The sequence below is a fragment of the Carcharodon carcharias genome, chromosome 7, assembly GCF_017639515.1.
Source record: "Carcharodon carcharias isolate sCarCar2 chromosome 7, sCarCar2.pri, whole genome shotgun sequence".
NCBI classification, from domain to species: Eukaryota; Metazoa; Chordata; class Chondrichthyes; order Lamniformes; family Lamnidae; genus Carcharodon; species Carcharodon carcharias.
The window spans coordinates 24,661,331-24,687,725 of NC_054473.1; the positions used below are offsets into that span (position 1 = coordinate 24,661,331).

Genomic DNA, 26,395 nt, shown 5'->3' on the forward strand with positions numbered 1-26,395 from the left:
CCTTCCCAACCTGTTCAACCATGCAGTCAGATAGGGGCTGATCTTTCCCTCAGCTCAACTGATCAAGCTTTGGTCCATATCCCTTAATACTCTTAACCAACAAAAACCTATCAATTTCAGTCTTGAAAATTTCAATTTATCCAATGTTCACAGGCATCTAGAGAAGAAAGTTAAATATTTCCACTGTCCCTTGTGTGAAAACCTCCACTCTAATTTCAACCCCAAATGGCTCAGCTCTAATTTTAAGGTTGTGCCTCCTTGGTCTAGATTCCCCTGGCAGAGGAAATTGTTTCTCTCTGCCTACACTATCAATTTTAAACACCTCAATTAGATCATCCTTCTAAGCTCAAGGAAATATGTGAAGTTGGTACAATATGGGAAGAATTTTCCCCCTGTCGGGGGGGAAGTGCAGGAGCGGGCGCGGGCAGGTGCACCTCCGATCAGCGCCTCCGATTGGGGGTGTGCCGCTATTTTAAGGCCCACCCAGCATCATGCTGTGCGCTCCCTTTGTTGGCAGGGGAGGGGGTATTCCCTCAGCTGAGAGTACGCTCTTTCATGCATGCACGCGAAAGAGTGCACTGATCTCCCTGAGGCTAAATGCTGCCTCAGGGAGATCGGCGTTAAATTTAAAAATGGTAAAGTCCATCACTTTAAATCAAACATTTATTAAACTTTTAAAAGCCCTCATGAAATCTCATCCCACCCATGGATAAGGTTTCATGCCTTTTCTGAAGCCCGCCAGAGCTCCCGGCCTGCTCGCCAACACTAAGGTTGGACGGGCAGGTCTATTAATGAGGTTAATGACTTTGTCAATGGCCTCAATAGGCCGTTGACAGGTCGGTGGGCACACAGCTGATTCAGCTGTGCCCCCGCCGACCTGAAAATTTAAATGATGCGGGGTGACGTCGGGAGTTCATTTTACGCGTCAGCGAGTGTGCCCCACCCCCCCCTCCCCCCACTCGCCGACCTAGATCATGCCCTTGTTTTCATAATATAACCCTTTAAACCCTTACTAACTTGTGAATCTGTGCTGTAGCCTCTCCAAAGCCAATTTATAATTCCTGAGGTACCTTGCCCAAAATTGAATACAATGTAGAATCTGCCTGGGTTCTGTACAACTAAAGCATTTGTGCATTTATGTGATATAAACATTTTCTTTCAACAGATTGCAGTTTGCCATGAGCTGTACAATACCATTCGAGATTACAAGGATGATCATGGCAGACTTCTATGTGAGCTCTTCATCAGAGCACCAAAAAGAAGGTAGCATTTTGGGAATCCTGATCTTTTCAGAATACATTAAAAAAAACATATTCTTGATTTTTAGCAAGCTAACATTTTTTGTGTCTAGGTCTAAAGCTGTTTAGAAGTCTAACTTTGCTGACTCCTTGTATATGTATAATCTTAAAATTGACTTAATTCAAGATTTTTATCTCATTGATACATAAATACATTGGTTTTTATAAATTTGTTATAATTAATTCGGTCTGTTTAAGCAGCCAGTTAAATATTGTTGATTAAGGAAAATAGGAATACCCTTTGCACTTGGAAAAACATAAAATCCTATATTCCTTCTTAATAGAGCATTACTGATGACAATGGTTTGTTATGAACCTGGACCAGAACCCCTCAAGGGCAACATTTCCCCTTGAAAATGGTGGGGGGGTGGGGAGTGCAGGAGTGGACGTGGGTGGACAGACTTCCGATCGGTTCTCCCACTCGGCGGTGCACCGTCATTTTATGTGGGCGGGCCAATTAAGGCCCACACAGCGTGACGTCTGCCAGGAAGTGCTATGCGCTCCCTGCGTGGGTTGGGGGGTGGATTCCCTCAGCCAGGAGAGCACTCGTTTGCGCATGCACGTGTAAGAGCACACAAAGTGCTGTCTCAGGGAGATCGGCTCCGATTTAAAACTTTCAATAAAGGTGATTAAAAAATTTCCCTGGCATGTCCCCTCATGTGACACTGTCACATAAGTTGGGACCTGTCCATAGCTTTTATTCAAACATTTAATAAAAATTTAAATACCCTCATGAAACCTCATCCCATCCGTGGATAAGGTTTCATATTTTCTCAGAAGCACGTCTGGGCTCCCAGCCTGCTTGCCAACCTTAAGGTTGGACGGGCAGGTCCATCAATCATGTTAATTAGTTTTTTAATGGCCTTACTAGGCCGTTGACAGTTTGGCAGGCGAGCAGCTGAATTGGTTGCGCGCCCACCGAACTGAAAATCTAAACGACGCAGGGTGACGTCGGAACGCGTGCCCGACGTAGCCCCACGTCATTTTACACATCAGCGAGTGGATCCCGCCCCCACTCGCTGACTGGAAAAACCTGCCCCAAATGCTTGGTATGATTCCATCAACTTTTATTTAAAGTAGACAAAGTTTAGATTCAAGATATGTGCTAAGAGAATAAAACCACAAGATTCCACAGGCTTTGGACAAACAAAAATAAACTTTACAAGGGTAAAAAGATAAAACAGTTTACAATATCTACCTTATAACATTTAGGGTTATTATGGGCAGAATTATTGGGCATGTGCCCAACACCCACCAAAGTGTAAAATGACATGTGATGATGTCGGGCGAGCGTCCCAACGTCATCGTGCAGTCTCACAATATTTTGTTCGCTGGGCGTGTGCCAGAGTTGGCTGCATGCCCACTGACAATTAAAAGGACTATTAAGGCCATTAAGAAGTAAATTAAATTAAAATTTACGCTGCCCGTCCAACCTAAGGGTTGGCGGGCAGGCAAAAAGGCCAAGCAGCCTTGACAGTTTTTAGGAAACCTCATCCACGGGTGTGATGAGGTTTCCTAAAGTAAATAAACATCAAATAAAAATTTTATTTTTGAATTAAAAACATGTCCCACCTCATGTGACAGAGTCACATGAGGGGACATGTTTTACAACAATTTTATTTCCTCACTGAGGAGATTGAATTGGTACTTCGCGCACATGCTCCTTAATTGGCCTGCTAACGTGAAATCGCAGCATGGGAGCCGATCGCAGGCGGCGGTAGGCTTCCCAACTGCCCCCCGCTGAGCACCCGCACTAAGGGCAAAATCCTGCCCTATGAGTTACAAGTGAGTTGACAAGCAAACTATGCTTGAACACACCATACTGCACAATAAATGGCAGGTGCGACCAAGCCAGATTCCATGGAATTCTCAGCAACACACTCAGACGTCAGTAAACACTAAATCGGATGGCCTCGATAATAGCCCATCTGCAGGGATTCAGTCTCGTCTCCCCAGACTCCATTTCCCCGGATTCCCAGGAGTGCAATCCACCACCAACTCACAAGCATAACTTTAGCTCTTTCGCAATGCCGAGCAGGATGGTACTGCTCCAAAGAGTTACCTTGACCCCATTGGTCCACAACACAGAGTCACCAACCTTCTTCTGCGTCCTTCAATCACCAGGGCTTCTCCTGAGCCCTCTTTGATCACCAGGGCTTCTCCTGAGCCCTCTTTGATCACCAGGGCATCTCCTGAGCCCTCTTTGATCACCAGGGCATCTCCTGAGCCCTCTTTGATCACCAGGGCTTCTCCTGAGTCCTCTTTGATCGCCAGGGCTTCTCCTGAGCCCTCTTTGATCGCCAGGGCTTCTCCTGAGCCCTCTTTGATCGCCAGGGCTTCTCCTGAGCCCTCTTTGATCACCAGGGCTTCTCCTGAGCCCTCTTTTATCAATAGGGCTTCTCCTGAGCCCTCTTTGTTCGCCTGCTTCTCCTGAGCCTTCTTTGTTTGCCAGTGCTTCTCCTGAGCCCTATTCAATTGCTACAGCTTCTCCTAAGCTGACATGACTTAAAGTCTGCCAACTGCAGCCATTTTTCTGCTTAGAGCCTCTTTCTCTGCTACTTTTGTCCTTAACTTTGGGGCCTCTCCCTGTCTGCTCTCCCTTTGGTACCTCCTCCCATCCCCTGCCTAGCACTCTTCTCAGTTATGGCGCTCAACTCCTTGCCACATGACCCCATTTTTGCGCAGGCACACTGGGCCTGTGTCCTCAGCCCGAAGGACTACAGAATGTCGGATTGCACATGTGCCACCTATTCCCATGCACAAAATTCCCAAGGCCTGTCAGGACTTGGAGTTGTCAGCCCCTGTTCCATGAGAAGGTAAGTTGGATCTCATCACACCCCTTGGAAGGGTGAAGGTTTCTTACAAGGGCTTTAAAATTTATTTAGAAGAAGTACTTAACTTCACAAACATCTAACAAATAGCTTATTACATACTGTACAGACAAGCTTTTCATTTTGTTCCACAATTACATAGATTGTATTATAAAATTAGAAAGGCTTAACCAAAACAAAAACCGGTACATGTAACAAGTAGGATTAGCGGGATTTAAACATCGTAGAATTATAATAACTCAGAACCTGCCTTTTCTCCTATATCCTCTCTTTAAACTCTGGACAAAATATCAATAAGTGCAGGGATTTTCCCCTAATCTTTTCATGTTCAATCAAAAGTAGTGAGGATACATTAAAGTTTTCTTTAGAATCATCGTGACCAGCTTGTATTTCTATTTTGTATCATAGGTTTCTTACCTTTCTGGTGTAACTGCAACCAATACACTGGGAGTCTTCCCCTCTTCACATATAGAACCATAGAACACTACAGCACAGAAAACAGGCCATTTGGCCCTTCTGGTCTCTTGTCGAAATATTATTCCACTAGTCCCATTGACCTGCACCTAGTCCATAACCCTCCAGACCTCTCCCATCCATGTATCTATCTAATTTATTCTTAAAAATTAAGAGTGAACCCACATTTACCACGTCAGATGGTAGCTCGTTCCACACTCTCACCACTCTCTCAGTGAAGAAGTTCCCCCAATGTTCCCCCTAAACCTTTCCCCTTTCACCCTAAAGCCATGTTCTCCCGTGTCTATTTCTCCTAGTCTAAGTGGAAAGAGCCTACTCGCATTTACTCTATCTATATCCCTCATAATTTTGTAAATTTCTATCATATCTCCCCTTATTCTTCTACGCTCCAAGGAATAAAGTCCTAACCTGTTTAATCTTTCCCTGTAACTCAACTCCTTAAGACCTGGCAACATCCTAGTAAATCTTTTCTGCACTCTCTCAATCTTACTGATATCCTTCCTGTAGTTAGGCGACCAGAACTGCACACAATACTCCAAAGTTGGCCTCACAAATGTCTTATACAACCTCACCATAACATCCCAACTCCTATACTCAATACTTTGATTTATGAAGGCCAGTATGCCAAAGCTTTCTTTACAACCTTGTCTACCTGTGATGCCACTTTCAGGGAACTATGTATCTGAATTCCCAGATCCCTTTGTTCCTCCACACTCCTCAGTGCCCTATCATTTACTGTGTATGTCCTACCTTGGTTTGACCTGCCAAAATGTAACACCTCACACTTTTCCGCATTAAATTCCATCTGCCATTTTCTGGCCCATTTTTCCAGTTGGTCCAGATTTCTCTGCAAGCTTTGAAAGCCTTCCTCGCTGTCCATAACACCTCCAATCTTAGTGTCATCAGCAAACTTGCTGATCCATTTCACCACATTATCATCCAAATCGTTGATATAGACAACAAACAACAATGGTCCCAGCACAGATCCCTGAGGCACACCGCTAGTCACAGGCCTCCAGTCTGAGAAGCAATCATCTACTACCACTCTCTGTCTTCTCCCACACAGCCAATTTCGAATCCAGTTTACAACCTCTCCATGAATACCAAGTGTCTGAACCTTCTGAACTAACCTCCCATGTGGGACCATATGGATGCATATTAGTCATGCTATATGATGCAAATGACTTTTGCATAGGTTTGTTAATTTTTAAATAAAAGAACATGACATTTTTCTTACTCTTCTGCTAATGGAACCATACCTTAAATAGGTTCTTTAGATTTACTACGAAAAACATGTGTGTCTGATTGATGACCAGCTTAAAAATGATCATCTTCACTTACTTCCTCAACCGATTTTATCATTTCATGTTTTTTATCAATACCAACTGAATAAGTCTGCACCAAAGGAGTTTTCTTCTCTTTACTCGTTTCACTTTCTAGCTTATCCAAGAGATGTGACATATTTTTTGAACAAGTTCATATTCTTCTTGTTGGGTCTTAAAAATGGAATTTTCATCTCTTCTACTTTCACAATTTCATCCAAATATTTGTTTACACTCTTATTTTTCAATTCTTTTCCAAGCTTGTTAATCTTTTCATTCAATCCAGCAACTGTTCTGGTAAAAATAAAAATAGGTGGAAAAACTCAGCAGGTCTGGCAGCATCTGCGGAGAGGAACACAGTTAACGTTTCAAGTCTGTATGACTCTTCAACAGAACTAAGTAAAAATAGAAGAGAGGTAAAATATAAGCTGGTTTAAGGGGGTGGGGGGACAAGTAGAGCTGGATAGAGGGCCAGTGATAGGTGGAGATAACCAAAAGATGTCATAGACAAAAGGACAAAGAGGTGTTGAAGGTGATGATATTATCTAAGGAATGTGCTAATTAAGGGTAGGAAGCAGGACAAGCAAGGTACAGATACCCCTAGTGAGGGTGGGGTGAAGGAATCAAAATAGGCTAAAAGCTAGAGATAAAACAATGGATGGAAATACATTTAAAAATAATGGAAATAGGTGGGAAAAGAAAAATCTATATCAATTATTGGAAAAAAGCCAGTGGGGGGGTCGGAAAGGGGGTGGGGATGGAGGAGAGAGTTCATGATCTAAAATTGTTGAACTCAATATTCAGTCCGGAAGGCTGTAAAGTGCCTAGTCGGAAGATGAGGTGCTGTTCCTTCAGTTTGTGTTGAGCTTCACTGGAGCAATGCAGCAGGCCAAGGACAGACATGTGGGCATGAGAGCAGGGTGGAGTGTTGAAATGGCAAGCGACAGGGAGGTCTGGATCATGCTTGCCGACAGATCGAAGGTGTTCTGCAAAGCAGTCACCCAGTCTGCGTTTGGTCTCTCCAATGTAGATGAAACTGCATTGGGAGCAACGAATGCAGTAGACTAAATAGAGTGAAGTGCAAGTGAAATGCTGCTTCACTTGAAAGAAGTATTTGGGTCCTTGGACGCTGAGGAGAAGAGCAGTAAAGGGGCAGGTGTTGCTCCTTCTGCGGTTGCATGGGAAGGTGCCGTGGGAGGGGATTGAGGTGTAGGGGGTGATGGAGGAGTGGACCAGGGTGTCCTGGAGGGAATGATCCTGGCAGAATGCCGCCGGGGTGGGGGTGGTGAAGGGAAGATGTATTTTGTGGTGGCATCATGCTGGAGTTGGCGGAAATGGCGGAAGATGATCCTTTGAATGCGGAGACTGGTGGGGTGCTAAGTGAGGACAAGGGAGACCCTATCATGTTTCTGGGAGGGAGAGGAAGGTGTGAGGGTGGATGCACGGGAGATGGGCTGGACACGGTTGATGGCCCTGTCAACCACCGTTGGTAGAAAACTTCAGTTAAGGAAGAAGGAAGACATGTCAGAGGAACTGTTTTTGAAAGTGGCATCATCAGAACAGGTGCAACAGAGGCGAAGGAACTGAGAGAATGGGATGGAGTCCTTACAGGAAGCGGGGTGTGAGGAGCTGTAGTTGAGGTGGCTGTGGGAGTCAGTAAGCTTGAAATGGATATTGGTGGACCGTCTATCACCAGAAATTGAGACAGAGAGGTCAAGGAAGGGAAGGGAAGTGTCAGAGATGGACCATGTGAAAATGATGGAAGGGTGGAAATTAGAAGTGAAATTAATAAATTTTTCCAGATCCAGACGAGAGCATGAAACAGCACCAAAACAATCATCGATGTACTGGAGAAAGAGTTGTGGGAGGGGTCCAGAGTAGGATTGGAACAATGAATGTTCCATATACCCATAAAGAGACAAGCATAACTGGGGCCCATGCGGTGTGTCACCCTACCCTCCTCCGCATTGAAAGGATCATCCTCCGCTACTTCCAACAATTCCAGCATGATGCCACCACCAAACAAATCTTCCCTTCACCCCCTCTGGCAGCATTCCGTAGGGATTGTTACCTCAGGGACACCCTGGTCCACTCCTCCATCACCCCCTACGCCTCAACTCCCTCCCACGGCACCTTCCTATGCAACCGCAGATGGTGCAACATCTGCCCCTTTAATTCCCCTCTCTTCACCGTCCAAGGGCCCAAACACTCCTTTCAAGTGAAGCAGCATTTCATTTGCACTTCACTCAATTTAGTCTACTGCATTCGTTGCTCCCAATGCGGTTTCATCTACAATGGAGAGACCAAACGCAGACTGGGTGACCGCTTTGCAGAACACCTTCGGTCTGTTGGCATGCATGACCCAGACCTCCCTGTCGCTTGCCATTTCAACACTCCACCCTGCTCTCATGCCCACATGTCCGTCCTTGACCTGCTGCATTGCTCCAGTGAAGCTCAACACAAACTGGAGGAACAGCACCTCATCTTCCAACTAGGCACTTTACAGCCTTCCAAACTGAATATTGAGTTCAACAATTTTAGATCATGAACTCTCTCCTCCATCCCCCACCCCCTTTCCGATCCCTCCCCTTTTTTTCCAATAATTGATATAGATTTTTCTTTTCCCACCTATTTCCATTATTTTTAAATGTATTTCCATCCATTGTTTTATCTCTAGCTTTTAGCCTATTTTGATTCCTTCACCCCACCCCACCTCCACTAGGGCTATCTGTACCTTGCTTGTCCTGCTTTCTACCCTTAATTAGTACATTCGTTAGATAATATCACCACCTTCAACACCTTTGTCCTTTTGTCTATGACATCTTTTGGCTATCTCCACCTATCACTGGCCCTCTATCCAGCTCTACTTGTCCTACCCCTCCTTTAACCAGCTTATATTTCACCTCTCTTCTATTTTCACTTAGTTCTGTTGAAGAGTCATACGGACTCAAAATGTTAACTGTGTTCCTCTCCACAGATGCTGCCAGACCTGCTGAGGTTTTCCAGGTATTTTTATTTTTATTTTTGTTTTGGATTTCCAGCATCCGCAGTTTTTTACTTTTATCTAACTGTTCTGGTGAGTTCAGTTGCTTTTGTTTCAGAGTCATCTTTGGAATCTTGACACAAGTTTGACAACTTCACATGGGCATTCCATTCATTTCAGAATCTTTCCTCCATGATTACTGACTGCTCCTTTGGCTCTTTCAATTTACTCATTAGATCCTCAATTTGTTTCTTAAAATTTTCCTCATCTGCTTTTCAACTTCATTACTGCACATTTCATCCTTTTTATGCTCCAGATTGTATTGGAGTTCAAGAATTTCATTGCTCTTTTCACGACGAAATTCCAACCATTCATCAATCTTGATTTTTAATTCTGGAATCAACCAACTGTTTTGATTCTTCAGCAATTTCTTTTCCTGTTCAAGGCATTTTTTTACAATACTTAATTGAGATTTCTGATATTTAAAGTTAATCAAGTTTTAATTGACTATCTATCTGTTGAACTTGCTTCTACAAGTTTACCATTTAGACATTTTGAAGTCCTCATTCAGGTGTTCTACTTCCTGTGACCAATACACCAGTGTTCTCACCAGTTCTCGTTTTTCATTAGCAAACTCATCTTTCGTGCATGAAAGTTGGTTCCCTGCACAGATCAGCCTTTCCTTCAATTGCTCCTGCTCAGCAATAAGCTCCTCATGTTTGACCATGATAATTTTGGGGAGTTTAGCAAGATCAGCGTTTTCAGGCAACTGCTGCAACACAGTCATAGCCATGTTACTGTTTACACTGGCCAAATCATTACCCAATATGAAATCTACCCTTCAATATGTAACCCAGGAGCAATTGCCACGGTAACAATTCCATTTACTAAGTCACTTTGCAAATTGACTTTACACAAGGAAACAGGATCATAAATCCTATGAATACTTCCTGTTATTACTTTTTCTTTCATCAAAGCATCTGGAACGCAAATCATATCGTCAGCCATCGTCAATGACTAATCTGCCCCAGTATCTCTCAAAACATTCATTTGTTTACTTGTTTCTCAGAGGAGTAAGGAAATACTTCTCTCTTAAAGACAAATCTTCTCCAACTTTCCCTAACCTGACTCTTTATTAGTATTCAAGGAAGAATGCCCATGACTATCCTGAGCCACATACCCCTTTCCAATAGGTTCTGAGGGAACATGTTTCACTTGTACCATTGCTCCTGTTTCAATACCCATTTCCTTTTCTGGCACAGACTCCTTAAGCATTCTTGTTACTGCAGCTGGTTTACCGTTTAGCTTCTAACAATTTGCTTTTACATTCCCCATCTTACGACAATGAAAGCATGCTGGTTTCTTTACATCACTTTTATCCTCTATGCAATCATTTTTATTGACTGGAACAGCTGCCTTCTCCCTAAAGCTAGACTCTCTTCTATTCTTCCAGCTTCCTTGTGGGTTTACAAATGGAGATCTGCTCCCTAGCTACCTATGTGATATATCATACCCATCTGCCAGAACCGTTGCTTTGTGTACCTTGGAAACCCTACAGTCTTCCAGGTGTGACCTAATAGCTATTGGGATGCTGTTTCGAAATTTGTCCAGAATCATTAGCTCCCTCACATTCTCAAAAGTTTGTTTTAACTACATTGATCAAAATCACCTATCAAACAACATTTCTTTTTCCCTAGCAAATTCTACACCTTTCATTCGGTCTTTTCTTTCTTTCTCTGAAATTTCAGAATATGCTTCAGGGACAGGCCTTTAAGCATTAAGTACTGCAGTTTTAACTACCTCACTGAGCATTGTTCTTCCAAAAGGCAAGAATATACATCTATACATCTTCCTGACCAACGCACTCTGCAGAATGAGAGTGCCTTTTGGCCACTTTAGCTTTGTAGCTACCTTTTCAAATGATATAAAATATCTCTCAACTCTGTCTTCAGTGAATTTAGGAAATATGTGAAGACCCTTTGTTATATCAAAGCTTGGAGTGGGATTTGAGATATGAGATCTTTTGAATGAATGAATGAAAGGGCCCCTTAATGCACCTCTTTGTTCAATTTCTCATGGCCACAATTTGTATAAAAGATGGTCAGAATCCTTTTTAAAATTCTAAAAAGATACATTTTTATTGATTTTACATGTATGTAGTATAAAATATCCCAATGATGATGAGGAGTCAGGAGCTATGTATTTGGGTTTGTGAGCTGATTTTTATTCATTATGGGATATGGGCATCACTGACAAGGCTGGTTGAGTGTTGGCTAGCTGGTTATTGGTGAGTAAGTGCTATTTGGTAACATCGTTGACAACGCCTACCATCATTTTGTTGACGATTGAGAGTAGGCTGATGGGGCAGTAATTTGCTGGATTGAATTTGTCGTGAGCAGCACTTAGTTATATTGTGCCTTGAGCATTGAAGTGCATAGTTTGGAGTATGAAATTATTTTCATGAGTTTGTACCATTGTGAAATAAATTGCTGCTTATTGAAATATAAAATGAATATGCTACATTAGTAACAACTAGCTTTGAGCAGAAGATCATGGTAGTTATGGACATTTAAGAGTGTGTGTATTTTTATATATATCTTGCAATGTGCTACAAAATAGGAACCAACCAGATTACTATGATGTGGTCTCCCATCCCATTGATCTTTTGAAGATCCAGCAGAAATTGAAGATGGAGGAATATGATGATGTTGATCAGTTGACTTCTGATTTTCAGCTTATGGTCAATAATGCAAAGGCCTACTATAAGGTAATGAGCTTTGAAACTAAACTGGTTTGTATCTACCTTTGACCAAACTTTTGGCAATCCCTCCTAATGTGTCCTTCATTGGCTTGGTATCCATTTAGTTTTGTTCACGCCTCTGTGAAATGACATTGGACATGTTTCTATGTTAGAGTTGATCTGTAAATGAAAGCTGTTTTAAATTAAGTGGTATATTATACCATTTTTATACCATATTTATAATAAAAGCAAACGTTTGAAGGTGTGCAGCAAATCTATCAGCAATTGAAAAGAGGATAGATTCATGTTTGACTTCTTTCCAGCCAAAATTTCAATCTGCCTTATTTCTTTTCAGATGTCGGAATCTCCCAAATTTTCTGTTTTATTTCAAATTTTCAGCATTTGAAGTTCCAGAGAATTTTTAAAATCAATTTTGTGATATGGGAGTACTCTACTTTTTTTGTTACATGAAATACAGTTAAAACACAAATGATTACATGCATGTTATTGTTTTTAAAAAGGATGCATCTGGATTGGTGAGTATTTCTGGTCTTTAGATTAAAATTAAGGTCTATAGTTAGTGTTTAAGTCTCTAATCTTTATTTTCTCTTTCTTAAAAATAGCTTGTTAAATATAAGATCGATACTGGTGTAAGTAATTAATTTCAATAAAGTGTAAAGAGCAGGGATACTGAAGTAATTAATAAATTAAAAATAAGATAGCGATGGCAGGACGGGCTAGGCGTTGCTGCTGCAGCACGTAAGAGCTGCTGGATACCAAGGTGATCAGGGGCAAACACATCCGTAATAATTGTTTGCAGCTCAAGAAACTTCTGATCCGAGTTAAGGGGCTGGAGTCTGAGCTGCAGACATTGCACCAGGTCAGGGAGGGAGAAAGTTACCTGAACACTTTGCTCCAGTAGGCGGTCACACTCCACAGGTTGGATAATTCAAATTTGGTCTGTGATCAGGGACAGGAGGATGTGACTGCAGATGAGAAAGGTATGGGTAGCGTTCAAGGAGCCGCAGCTTTTGAGGTGAAACGAGGTTCTTGCAAGTTGTGTGGATGAGAACAGGGACTGCAGGGAGGATGAACGAACTGACCATGGCACCATGGTACAGGGAGCCATTCAAATGGGTGGAGGAAATAGAAGCATAGTAGTTGTAGGGGACAGTATAATTAGGGGGATAGATACTGTTCTCTGCAGCCGTGAGCATGAGTCCCGAAGGCTGTGTTGTCAGCCCAGTGCCAGGGTTAAGGACATCTCCTCTGGGCTGGAGAGGAACCTGGAGTGGGAGAAGAGGGATCCAGTTGTCATTGTCCAAGTTGATACTAAAAACATTGATAGGACTAGAAAGGAAGTTCTGCGGAAAGAATTGGAACAGTTAGGAGCTAAATTAAAAAGCAGAACCTCCACAGACAAACTGGCATAAAGTCAGGGAGTTAAGTGCATAGGTCAAAGATTGGTGTGGAAGGAATGAGTTTTAGTTCATGGGGCACTAGCATCAGTACTGGATTGGAAGGGCGCTGTTCCGGTGAGATGGGCTTCACTTGAACCATGTTGGGACCAGTGTCGTGGCGAATCGAATAATTAGGGCTGTAGAGAGGGCTTTAAACTGAATAGAGCTGGGGAGGGTTCTGGGGAGGGGATAAGTAGGCTTACAAAGCAAAAGGATATGGCGGCATTGCTGGGCAACTACTTAGGTAATGATACCCAGAGTGTGACAGGAAGGGACAGAGTGTACAAAGAGAAAAAAAACAGCAGCAAATAGGGTGATAGGGGGAAAAATTGTAATAAGATACAATTAATGGCTCTTTACTTAAATGCACGTAGTATTCGGAACAAAATAAATCAATTAACGGCACAAATAAAGATTAATGGGTATGATCTTACAGCCATTACGGAGACGTGGTTACAAGGAACTCAAAGCTGGGAACTAAATATTCAGGGGTATGTGACTTTTTGAAAAGACAGGCAGGCAGCAAAGGGTGGTGGGGTAGCTTTGTTAGTACGAGATGGAATAAGTATGATAGCAAGAAATGATCTTGGATTGGAAGATGCAGAATCCATATGGATAGAGGTAAAAATAACAAGAGGTGGGAGCAGTCTATAGGCCTCCTAACATTAGCTATACTGTAGAACAGAGAATAAATCAGGAGATAATGAAGGCATATAAAAAAAGGCAGTACGTTAATCCATGGCTGACTTTTAATCTTCATGTAGATTGGGAACATCAAATTGGCAGAGGTAGCCACGAACAAGAATTCATAGAGGGGAGAATTTTCGCCATGTGGGAGCCCCACCGCCGATTTTACGCAGGCAGGCCAATTAAGGCCCGCCCAGCGTGTTTGGCTACTTCTTGGGTGGGCGGGAGTGGGTGGGCAGAGGCAGATTGGCAATCGCTGCTGGGTCGAATGGTGACCTGGGGCCCTGTTTAAAGGCCAAGCTGCAGCCGCTCCAAGGCTGTGGTACATGGCCAGAGGTCGGGGCCAAGGCATATAGAGGCTAACCATGCAGGAGGGTAGGGTGGGTGCTCACTGTGCACCCAGGTTTTCAGATGAGTGTCTTGGTGCCCTCCTTGAGGAGGTGGCAGTACAGCGGGAGGTGCTCATCCCCGAGGACGGTAGGAGGAGGCCACCCAGCTTGACCAAGCGTGTGTGGGAGGAGGTAGCGGAGGTCGTGAGCTCCCACGACATGGTGCGGCGCTCATGGCCCAGTGCCACAAGCACTTCAATGACCTGCTGCGCATGGGAAGGGTGAGTAGCATGTTGGCATCGTTTACTTCACCCATTATATAAGCTTCTCCCCCACAGGTGCCCCACCCATGTCTGAGTGGCCTGAGTACAATGAGTCATTGACGGCATGTGTCTTAGCTGGGCGACCCAGCAGATATTCCCTATGCGTTCGTCAGCCTGAGAGGGTTGTGATAAGATGGGTTCTGCACCCGCAGCATGTGATAGACTGACACCCACATGACTGTGGTGGGGGCAACTTGGAGAATCTGCACCCAGGCACAGTGCTCGAACTCCAGGACATGTCGAAGTCAGGGTGATGACATGATGGGAGGGGATGTTCAAGCTGGTGTGGCACAGATGGATCTGCTGCTCTCTGCGCTCCACGTCATTGTGCCTCCTTGCAACGGCAGGTACAACTGTGTGCTCCCAACTGTGATAAAGGCAGCATGTGGCCGGGGGAGGGGCCATGCAGGCCATATGTGGCATGTTAGTGTGAGTGCTGGCCAGCAGCGGGGGAAGGATGCACTGCACCCCTGCAATGGGCAACTGTGCTTGGGGTGGGCCAGCCGCCAGGAGATTGATGGTACAAGTATCACCTTAGCAATGCTATTTTTTCATTTCCAGAAGAAGAATTCTCTTAACAACGCCAAGCGGCTGAGGACTGGCAGTGGGCCAGGCCAGCTTTTGCTGCTTACCCGTTTTGAGTAGGAGATCCTTGAGCTGGAGAGGTGCCACGCGCCCAGGTCCACTGGAGCCGGAGAGGATGAGGTTTCACGGGCAGGTATGTACGGCTAGCACTCACATCACCAGTAGTCTCCCAACATCCATGGCAATGCTGATTGTTGAGTGCGTAACGTAACCAACATGGCTTGCCCGTTGCATGTGGAATGATGAGCGCATGATGATCCGGGAGACAGGCATGTACATTGACATTGCCGGAAGGCTAACTGATCGAATATCCTTATTCTTCCTTTCAGCATCAGCAGCACAGGGCCGGGACCCAGAGCAGCAGCGGCCCCCTCTGACATCTGAGGGGCATGAAATTGCACCATCAGAAGCGTCACACCATCTCTTCCAGGCAGGCAACCAACGCAGATACTGGCAACTCGGTGGGCATCATATTTTCAGCTAGTATTCCGGGTCACAGCAGTGAGGGCACTTCACAATCGCAGGAGGAGCTGGTGGAGAGAGAGTGCCGATGGCGCCAGCAGTCGGAGGACTGCAAGGGCCCAGGCACATGCTCAGTCTGTCGCTGATGATGAGCCTCTGGAGTCGTCAGCGGTGCAGCCAACTGATGAGATGCGGCCAGGTGTGTGGGACTATCCGGTGGAGATACATGAGGCTGTGCTTGGCTTGGTATCAGTGGTGGAGGAGTCTCTGTGGACCGTAGTCGATGCATTGAGCCTCATGGCTGAGCGCCAAGCTTCCTCCATGGAGAGATTGGCAACTCTCATGGAGAGGCAGCCCCAGGGACAGGATCAGGGGATCCTGGGGTTGCGCTCAGACCTGCAATCCCTCACAAGGGCATTGACCTCATGTGGTCAATGCCTGCGTGGGCGGTGGTTTGGGCACCAGGTATTTCACCTCGGTGCCCATCCATCTACAGTGAGCAGGGAGAGCTGAATGGACCTCACGTCAGCAGAGCAGCTGCCTGTCACCTCTGCTGGTGCCTCTCAGGGCGCTGCAGATGAGGGCGGCAATTTTTCCACCCCTCTGCCAGTGACCGCAGCACCGAATGAGGCTGTGATGACTGGGAACATGCCAGCTGCGGAGCTGGCAGCTCCCTCCCAGGCAGGGCCAGCACAGGCTTGACGGACCAGAGGACGTCCACCAAGGTCCTCCAGGCCAACAGGACATCAAATAGAGCAGGCTGTCTCAGATGCCAATGACAGCAAGGGAGCACCACAAAGACGTGGCACCCACAAATGTAAAATGAAAGCACCTTAGGCACACCCCGCGTTCATCACTGGTGATTTTTTGTTGACCCCATTATGAGTTCCTTCTGATCGTATGTGAAGTGCTACACCATTTTATTTCTGTTATTTCAAGCGATTTTTATTACAGCATTAAAATTATGTTGTCTAAAATGGCTGGGGGTGCCTCTTTTCTTGGGCAGGTGCATGGATTCCTGAGATTTGATGAGTGATTTGTATGTCATTTACATTTATTGACTGGGCCCATCGTCAGTGCTCCTGATTTTGCACTATGGTCTCCAGGAAGGAGGCTACAGGCCAGGCTTATGTTGGAGATCCATGTGCTGTGCTAACTAAGGGTTCCTTGGATTAGAGCGTCATGGGTGTCCCTGCCTACCTGAAGCATGCCTGGGTCAGCGTGTGCCCGCTCATCATTTCCCTGTGTGTTCTCATCCTCGGGCTCACTGCTGGACTCATCGTGTTCAGCCACAGCCACTCCGTCTACATCTTCTTCGTCCACAGCGTCCCCCTTTGCAGCATGCAACCACTATCAGCAATACTCGATCTGGGGGTACTGCAGTGTGCCCCCAGAATGGTTCCAGCATATTTTGAGAAGACTATGGCTCACTCCACCACAGCCCTTGGGAGGTGTGACTTCTATTATACCGCTGCTCAGCTTCTGTTCTTGGATGGCGGAGAGGCGTCATGAGCCACCTTCTGAGGGGATAGCCCTTGTCATCCAGCAGCCATCCATCCAGCAGGGCTAGAGCACTGAAGAGCCCAGGAACCTGTGAGTGTCTGAGGATGTAGGCATCGTGGGAGCTGCCTAGGTACCTTGCGCAGACTTGCAGGATCTGCATCTGGTGATCACACACTACCTGCACGTTCATGGAGTGGAAGCTCTTCCTGTTGACGAAGGCACCGGGCTCACCTGCTGGCGCCTTGATGGCCACATGTGTACAGTCTGTAGCACCCTGGAAGCCAGCAATCGCTGTGAAGCCTCTGGCTCACCATGTCTGGCTTGCCTGGTCCCAATAGTAGTGGATGAAGGTCATGAACAGAGTGTTTGTGACCTGCTTGACAGCCGATTGCAAGAGACCACAAAGATCACCCACCGATTCCTGGAAAGAGCAGGAGGCATCAAAGTTGAGGGCAGCTGTAACCTTTAGAGCCTCAGAAATGAGGTGTCCACCCACACAGTTAGCTGAGATCTCTGGACCAATCATCTGACAGATACTGTTGACTGTCTCCCTTAACAGACGGAGCCTCCTTCGGCATTGCAGCTCAGAGATATTGAGGTAGCTGCTTCACCTTCTGTATATCCTGGCAGCAAGATAGTGCTGTCTTCTGCGGCCCCTTGTGCCATGGACTACCTTTTTGTGTACCCCTTGTGCCTGTGCCAGTCCTCCCAAAGGTGGCCCCCCTGCAGGCTGAAAGTGCACTCTTGGCCTTCTCCCCTTCTAGCCCCCCCCCCCTTCCTCCTCAGATGAGGTGCCTCCAGTGGAGCGATCACCTCCCATTCCCAGGCTCGGGGAGGCTTCCTGAAACCTACAGGCCCCAAAACAAATCCTCACTAAAAAGTGCTGACCTCAAGGTTACGAGTCCAGTCCAAGCAGCTGCTGTGCGTTTGCAACTTTTCCACCTCACACAGGCAAGCTTTACTAACTTCTGAGCAGTAACTTTTAAATGTCTGGATTCGCGAACCCACTGAGCCCTTTTCTCCCACCTGTGGATGAGCTTCATGCAAATTTCTGATACCTGTCTGCCCATTGCGCCCATGCGATGAGCTGAAGATCGCACGGGCGCCTTAAAATCCAGGTGATTGGAGCCTCAAGGGTCTTAAGTGGCCCGTTAATTAATGGTGGTTGTGCAAAGGACATCGTCACACGCCCACCCACCGAAATATCGCGATGGCGTGTGGCAACGTCGGGATGCGCACCCGACATCACTGTGCGTCATTTTACGGCGACGGAAAAATTCTCCCCAGAGTGTATTCGAGACAGTTTCCTAGAACAATATGTTGTGGATTCAACCAACGATCAGGCTGTTTTGGATCTGGTAATATATAATGAGGCAGGTTCAATAAATGATCTCAGAGTAAAAGGTCCCCTAGGAAACACTGACCATAACATGTTAGAATTTAGCATTCAGTTTGAGAATGAGAAACTTAGTTCGGAAACATCTGTGCTAAACTTAAATAAGGGTAATTACAAAGGAATGAGGGCAGAGTTGGCTGGAGTGGACTGGGAAAGGAGTTTAGCAGAAAAGACAGTTGATGAATAATGGCAGACATTTAAGAAAATAATTCACAACTCACAATAAAGATATATCCCAGTGAGGAAGAAGGATTGTAGGAAGGGGATAAACCAACCATGGTTGACCAAGAAGTTAAGCATAGTATCAAAGTGAAAGAAAAAACATACAATGTGGCAAAGATCATTGGTGAGCCAGAAGATTGGGAAAGTTTTAAAAACCAACAGAAAATGACTGAAAAATAAGAAAGAGAGAGAAAATAAACTGAGGATAAACTAACTAGTAATATAAAATGGACAGTAAGAGCTTCTTTAATTATACAAAAGGAAGAGAAACGCAAAATATAGGCCCCTTAGAGAATAAGGCTGGGGAAATAATAATGGGGAACCAGGAAATAGCAGAGGAGTTGAATAAATACTTTACACCAGTCTTCACGGTAGAAGACACTAATAGCGTACCAAAAATATTAAGTAATCATTGGGCAAAAGTTGGTGAGGAACTAAATGCAATAACTTTCACTAGAGAAAAAGTACTAGGGAAACTAATGGGCTAAAGGCCAATAAGTCACCTGGATCTGATGGGTTGCATCCTAGGATGTTAAAGGAAATAGCTGCAGAGATAGTGGATGCATCTTCCAAGAGTCCTTAGGTTCTGGAAAAGTCCCAGAGGATTGGAAAACTGCCAATGTAATAGCTTTATTCAAAAAGAGAGGGAGACAAAAAAACAGATAACTGTAGACCAGTTAGCCTAACAGCATCGGGAAAATGTTGAAGTCTATTGTAAAGGATGTAATAGAAAAGCATTTAGAAATGTGTCATCTAATCAAGCAGAGTCAGCATGGCTTCATGAAGGGGAAATCATGCCTGACAATTTTAGTAGAATTCTTTGAGGAGGTAACAAGCAGAATAGATAAAGGGGAACCAGTGGATGTAATATAATTGGATTTCCAAAAGGTGTTCAGTAAGGTACCGCACATAAAGCTACTTAATAAGATAGCCCATGGTGTTGGGGATAGTATATTAACATGGTAGAGGACTGGCTAACTAATAGAAGACAGAGAGTTGGGATACAGGGAGCATTTTCAAGATGGCAGCCTGTAACTAGTGGAGCGCCACAGGGATCAGTGCTACAATTATTTGCAATATATATTAATGACTTGGATGAGGGAAATGAATGTACTATCGGCAAGTTTGCGGATGACACAAAAATAAGTGGGAAGTCAAGTGGTAAGGATGACACTAAGAGGCTACAGAGGGATATGGACAGGTTAAGTAAGTGGGTAAAAACATGGCAGATGGAATATAATGTGGGAAAGTGTGAGGTTATGCACTTTGGCACGAATATTAGAGGAACTGAATATTATTTAAATGAAGAAAGACTGAAGAAAGATTCAGCACTCCAGGGGGAAGCGGTAGTGAAGTGGTATTTGCACTGGACTGGTAACCCAGAGACCCAGGGTAAGATCCTGGGTTCAAATGCCACCATTTGAATTTGAATTCAATAAATATCTGGAATTAAAAGACTAATGATGACCATGAAACCATTGTCAATTGCCATAAAAACCCATCTGGTTCACTAATGCCCTTTAGGAAAGGAAATCTACTGTTCTCACCTGGTCTGGCCTACGTGTGACTCCAGACCCATAGCAATGTGGTTGACTCTTAAAAAAAAATGCCCTCTGAACAAGGGCAATTAGGGATGGGCAATAAATGCTGACATAGCCAGCAATGTCCACATCCCATGAATGAATTTTAAAAACAAAAGCACAAGGGATTTGGGGGTCTTCATGCATGAATCCCAAAAAACTAGCATACAAGTTCAGGTAATAGGTAAGGCATGTGGAATGTTGGCCTTTATTTCAAAGGAAATGGAGTATAAAAATAGGTAAGTCTTGCTAAAACTATACAAAACGCTAGTTAGACCACACCTAGAATACTGTGAACATTTTTGGTCCCCTTATCTAAGGAAAGATATACTGACATTGGAGGCAGTCCAGAGAAGGTTCACTAGGTTGATCCCAGGTATGGAGGGATTTTCTTATGAGAGGTCGAGTCGGTTGGGCAAGTACTCATTGGATTTAGAAGAATGAGAGGCGACTTTATTGAAGCATATAAGATTTTTAGGGGGCTTGACAGAATAGATGCTGAGAGGTTGTTTCCCCTTGTGGGAAAGTCTAGGACCAGAGGGCATAATCTCAGAGTAAGAGGGCGCCCACTTAAAACAAGATGAGGAGGAATTTCTTTTCTCGGAGGATAGTGAATCTGTAGAATGCTTTACCACAGAGGGCTGTAGAGGCTGAATGGTTAAGTACATTCAAGGCTGAGATAGACATTTTTAATCAGTAAGGGAATCAAGGGTTATGGGGGAAAGGCAGGAAAGTGAAGTTGAGGGTTATCAGATCAGCCATGATCTCATTGAATGGCGGAGCGGATCGATGGTCCAAATGGCCTACTTCTGCTCCTACGTCTTATGGTTTTATGATAATTTGACAAATGGCGATTGAATTTCAAAGTGATCTCAGGCAGAATGTTAAGAACAAAGCTTAAAAATATATTTTTAATATTTTTTCAGGGATATGAAGTTTCTGTAAACATGTTTAGTGTCCTGATTTTCACAATTTTATGCCATCTGACTAGCAGTGTTTCCTCTTTTTTTGTTGTTGTTGTGTGCAACCAGTTTATTTAACTGTGTAGTACCTTTAAAATTTTTGCACAGCCACGCATATTTTCTTAAACAGGGCAACTTGTGAGCATTACCTTCTAGGTTGTTGCACATCCATGCACATGCACCTTAGAAGGAACATTGCTCAATAGGTTATCAGAAACTTGAGTTCCTTATATTTCTAGTTACTACAATTCCTTTGCAAAGTGGCACATATTTTCATGATTAAGGTACCAGCTTACTGTATTTTCATGGTTAAGATAGCAGCTTAATATCTATGTTGTAATGGAGAACTAACTTTGGTTGAGACGATTTAACTCATATGTATCAATATTTGTCCATTTGACTGCACACACCAATTACAGCACACGCGTTCATGCAAGTTATGAATAGAAAATATATAACTTAGAGTGTTTGTATGTTTGAAGCAAATGATTCTTTGATCACTTACAGGAAGATTCTGTTGAGTGCAAAGCTGCAGGTAAATTGTGGGATTTGTATACAAGAACAAGAAATGAGTTTGTCCAGAGGGGAGATTATGAAGATGATGAGGAAGAAGATGACTATGATGGTCAAGATAATCCTGGAACAACTGGTGAAGAGGAAGTACGTACAGTTTTAATTCTCCAGGGAAAGTTGGGAACAATATATATCACGCTTGACTCAGTTGTAGCACTCTACTCTGAATGGGGGACCTCAATGTCTGTCACCAAGAATGGCTCGGTAGCACCACTGCTGACCGAGCTGGCCAAGTCCTAAATGGCATAGCTGCTAGACTGGGTCTGCAGCAGGTGGTGAGGGAACCAACAAGAGGGAAAAACATACTTGACCTCATCCTCACCAACCTGCTTGCTGCAGATGCATCTGTCCATGAAGTATAGGTAAGAGTGACCACCGCACAGTTGTTGTGGAGATAAAGTCCCGCTTCACATTGAGGATACCCTCAATCATGTTGTGTGGAATTGCCACTATGCTAAATGGGATAGATTTCAAACATATATAGCAACTCAGGACTGGGAATCCATGAGGCGCTGTGGACCTTCAGCAGCAGTAGAATTATACTCGAACACAATCTGCAGCCTCATGGCCCAGCATATTCCCCATTCTGCCATTACCATCAAGCCAGGGAATCAATCCTGGTTCAATGAAGAGTTCAGGAGGGCATGCCAGGAGCAGCACCAGGCATACCTGAAAACAAGGTATCAACCTGGTGAAGCTACAACACAGGACTACTTGCGTGCCAAACAGCGTTAGCAACAAGTGATAGACAGAGCTAAGTGATGTCACAATCAATGGATCAGATCTGAATTCTGCGGTCCTGCCACATCCAGTCATGAATGGTGGTAGACAATTAAACAACTAACTGGAGGAGGAGGAGGTTCCACAAACATCCCCATCCTCAATGATGGAGGAACCCAGCACATCAGTGCAAAAGATAAGGCTGAAGCATTTGCAACAATCTTCAGCCAGAAGTGCCGAGTGGATGATCCATCTTGGCCTCCTCCGGAGGTCCCCAGCATCATAGATGCCAATCTTCAGCCAATTCGATTCACTCCATGTGATACCAAGGAACGGCTGGAGGCGCTGAATACTGCAAAGGCTATGGGCCCTGACAATATTCCGGCAATAGTACTGACGACGTGCTCCAGAACTTGCCGCGCCCCTAACCAAGCTGTTCCAGTACAGCTACAACACTAGCATCTACCCAGCTATGTGGAAAATTGCCCAGGTATGTCCTGTACACAAAAAGCAGGACAAATCCAACCCAGCCAATTACTGCCTTATCAGTCTACTCTCAATCATCTGTAAAGGAATGGAATGGATCATCAACAGTGCTATCAAACAGCACTTGCTCAGCAATAACACGCTCACTGACACCCAGTTTGGGTTCCACCAGGGCCACTCAGCCCCTGACCACATTACAGTCTTGGTTCAAACATGGACAAAAGAGCTGAACTCCCAAGGTGAGGTGAGAGTTACAGCCCTTGACAACAGTGCCGCATTTGACTGAGCGTGGCATCAAAGAGCCCTAGCAAAACTAGAGTCAATGTGAATTGGGGGGAAAACTTTCCACTAGTTGGAGTCATATCTAGAACAAAGGAAGATGGTTGTGGTTGTTGGAGGTCAGTCATCTCAGCGCCAGGACATCACTGCATGAGTTCCTTAGGGTAGTGTCCTCGGCCCAACCATCTTTGGCTGCTTCAGCAATGACCTTCCTTCCATCTTAAGGTCAGAAGTGGGGATGCTCGCTGATGATTGCATAATTTTCAGCACCATTTGCGACTCCTCAGATACTGAAGCAGTCCATGTCCAAATGCAGCAAGACCTGGACAAAATCCAAGCTTGGGCTGACAAGTGGCAAGTAACATTCACGCCACACAAGTGCTGGGCAATGACCATCTCCAACAAGAGAGAATCCAACCTTCGCCTCTTCATGTTCAATGGCATTACCATCACTGAATCCCCCACTATCAACAACCTCGGGGTTACCATTGACCAGAAACTGAACTGGACGAGACATATAAATACCGTGGCTACAAGAGCAGGTCAGAGACTAGGAATCGTGCGACAAGTAACTCACCTCCTGACTCCCCAAATCCTGTCCACCATCTACAAGGCACAAATCAAGAGTGTGCTGGAATACTCCCCACTTGCCTGGATGAGTGCGGCTCCCACAACAATCAAGAAGCCTGACACTGCCCAGGAAAAAGCAGCCCGATTGATTGCCACCATATCCACAAACATCCATTACCTCCACCACTGACACACAGTTGCAGCAGGAATTCATCAAGTCTCCTTTGACAGCACCTTCCAAACCCATGACCACTACCATCTAGAAGGAAAAGGGCAACAGATGGAGGGGAACTTCTAGGTGGTGGTGTTCCCATCTAAGCCATTCACAATCCTGACTTGGAAATATATTGCCGATCCTCCACTGTCACTGGGTCAAAATCCTGGAACTCCCTTCCGAACAGCACTGTGGGTGTACCTGCATCACATGGATAGCAGCAGTTCAAGGAGACAGCTCACCCCCACCTTCTCAAGAGCAACTAGGGATGGGCAATAAATGCTGGCCCAGCCAGCGAAACCCACATCCCGTGAATGAATAACAAAAACTCTTATCTCTGAGTCAGAAGATTGTGGGTTGAAGCCCACTCCAGGACTTAAGCACAACCACCAGTAGTGAGAGAGTGCTGCACTGTCAAAGGTGTCATCTTTCAGGTGAGATGTTAAACCATGAAATGCCTTGTCCTCTCAGGTAAACATAAAATATCCCATGGCACTCTTTCAAAGAGCAGGGAAGTTATCCCTGATGTCCAAGCCAATATTTATCCCTCAATTATTGCAAAATAGATTATCTGGTCATGGGCACACTGCTGTTTGTAGGAGTTTGCTGTGCACACATTAACTGCGAGGTTTCCAACATTACAATATTGACTGCACTTCAAAAGTACTTCATTGGCTGTAAAGTACTTTGGGACACCCGGTGGTCCTGAAAGGTGCTAAATAAATGAAAGTCTTTTTTTTAAATTTCATTTAACATTGTTTGCCTAGTATTTGACATTTTCTAATTTCTCTACTTTATAATTTTAGGCAGGGAATTTAATGATTGCTCAAATTTGTGATCTATCTAACTAAACAGTTATCTGGTAGCAAAGTCTTTGCCCTTAGGGTAGCCTCCTCTCGACTGGTGTCCATTGAGGTATTGTGGGAATAATTCATATAGCAGACCGTGGTAAATCACTAAGCCTCCAGCAAAAGCACCTTGCAAACCCACAATCTCCATTACCTAAAAGGACAAGGGCAACAGACGCATGGGAACACCATCACCTGCAAGTTCCCCTCCAAGCTGCACAAGATCCTGACTTGAAACTCTATTGCCACTTCTTCACTGTCGCTGGATTAAAAAGCTAGAACTCTCTTCCTAACGGTACCTACACACATTGGACTACAATGGTTCAAGAACATCACCCCCAACCAGCTTCTCAAGGCTAATTCAGGATGGGCAACAAATGTTGACCATGCCAGTGGCACTCACATCCCATGACTGAATAAAAAATGTATATATTTTTCTAGATTATGTGGGCTGGATTTTACCGTCGGTGAGCGGGGGCGGGGCCTGCTTGCCAGCACGTAAAATGACACATGCTGACGTCGGGCGGAACTCCCGATATCACCACACCCCATTTAAATTTTCAGGAAGGCGGGGGCACAGCAAAATCAGCTGCCCGCTGACCTGTCAATGGCCTCAATCGGCCATTGACAGATCAATTAAAGTAATTAATGGACCTGCCCGTTCAACCTTAAGGTTGGTGAGCAGGCCAGGAGCCCCAGCGGGAAGTAGAACAAACACAAAACCTCATCCACAGGCAGGATGAGGTTTCATGTAGGGTTTTAAAAATTTTAATAAAGATTTTTGGAAATTATGAAATGTCCCAACTCATTGACATTGTCACTTGAGGGAACGTGTAAGGATTTTTTTTCTCTATTTTTAATATTTTTGAAAGTAGTAGCGATCTCCCTGAGGCAGCACTTAACCTCAGGGAGATGAGTGCGCTCTTTCTTGCACATGTGCGAAAGAGCGCACTCTCAAATTTACGCATTCCCCCCATCCGCACAGGGAGCATATAGCGCCCACCCATCAACTCCCCCCCCCCCCCCAAATGGGGGGAAATTCGGCCCTATATCTTTTTGGGTGTTGAGATTTTCAAAATTGTTTTTGATTAAAATGTCAAATCAGAATTAAAATGTTAATTTTGCTACTTGGTTGATGACTAGAATCCGTACATTACAAAATTAGACTAATGTGTGGAATTGATGGGACATAAAACTTTTCTGTATTGATTTTTATTTTTATTGCTTTGTAGAGTACAGCACATTATAATAATCTGAAGGAACAGTTAGAGCACCTGTTTGAAGCTGTTGCCACTTATGTTGACCCAACAGGTCATCTCACCAGTGAGCTTTTTCAAAAGTTACCTTCTAGAGTGGTGAGTAAATCTCTCCAAAATCAATAAACTGATAAATTGTAGGAATTTTGTTGTGATAAAAGTTTTGACCATGTATTATTATATATTTAAGTGCTAAAGAACCAGTTTTGGCAGAACTTTTATGAAGCATTTCTTTTTTGCAGCTAAAGGCCACTTTCTCTTTGGTAAAATTAAGTAAAGCTAGTCAATATAC

General features: G+C 44.5%; 1 protein-coding gene across 5 annotated transcripts in view; it reads left to right on the plus strand.

Moving 5' to 3' along the window:
- pbrm1 (polybromo 1) overlaps window positions 1-26,395 on the plus strand; it is a 97,802-nt gene that overhangs the window by 9,575 nt on the left and 61,832 nt on the right. For 4 of the 5 annotated variants that reach the window (XM_041191195.1, XM_041191198.1, XM_041191196.1 and 1 more), the window contains 4 exons: window positions 1,166-1,263; window positions 11,528-11,675; window positions 21,665-21,817; window positions 26,080-26,202. In XM_041191195.1, the coding sequence (XP_041047129.1) occupies window positions 1,166-1,263; window positions 11,528-11,675; window positions 21,665-21,817; window positions 26,080-26,202 (522 nt within the window). The remainder of the gene's footprint in view (window positions 1-1,165; window positions 1,264-11,527; window positions 11,676-21,664; window positions 21,818-26,079; window positions 26,203-26,395) is intronic. The other variant, XM_041191199.1, reaches the window with a different exon arrangement.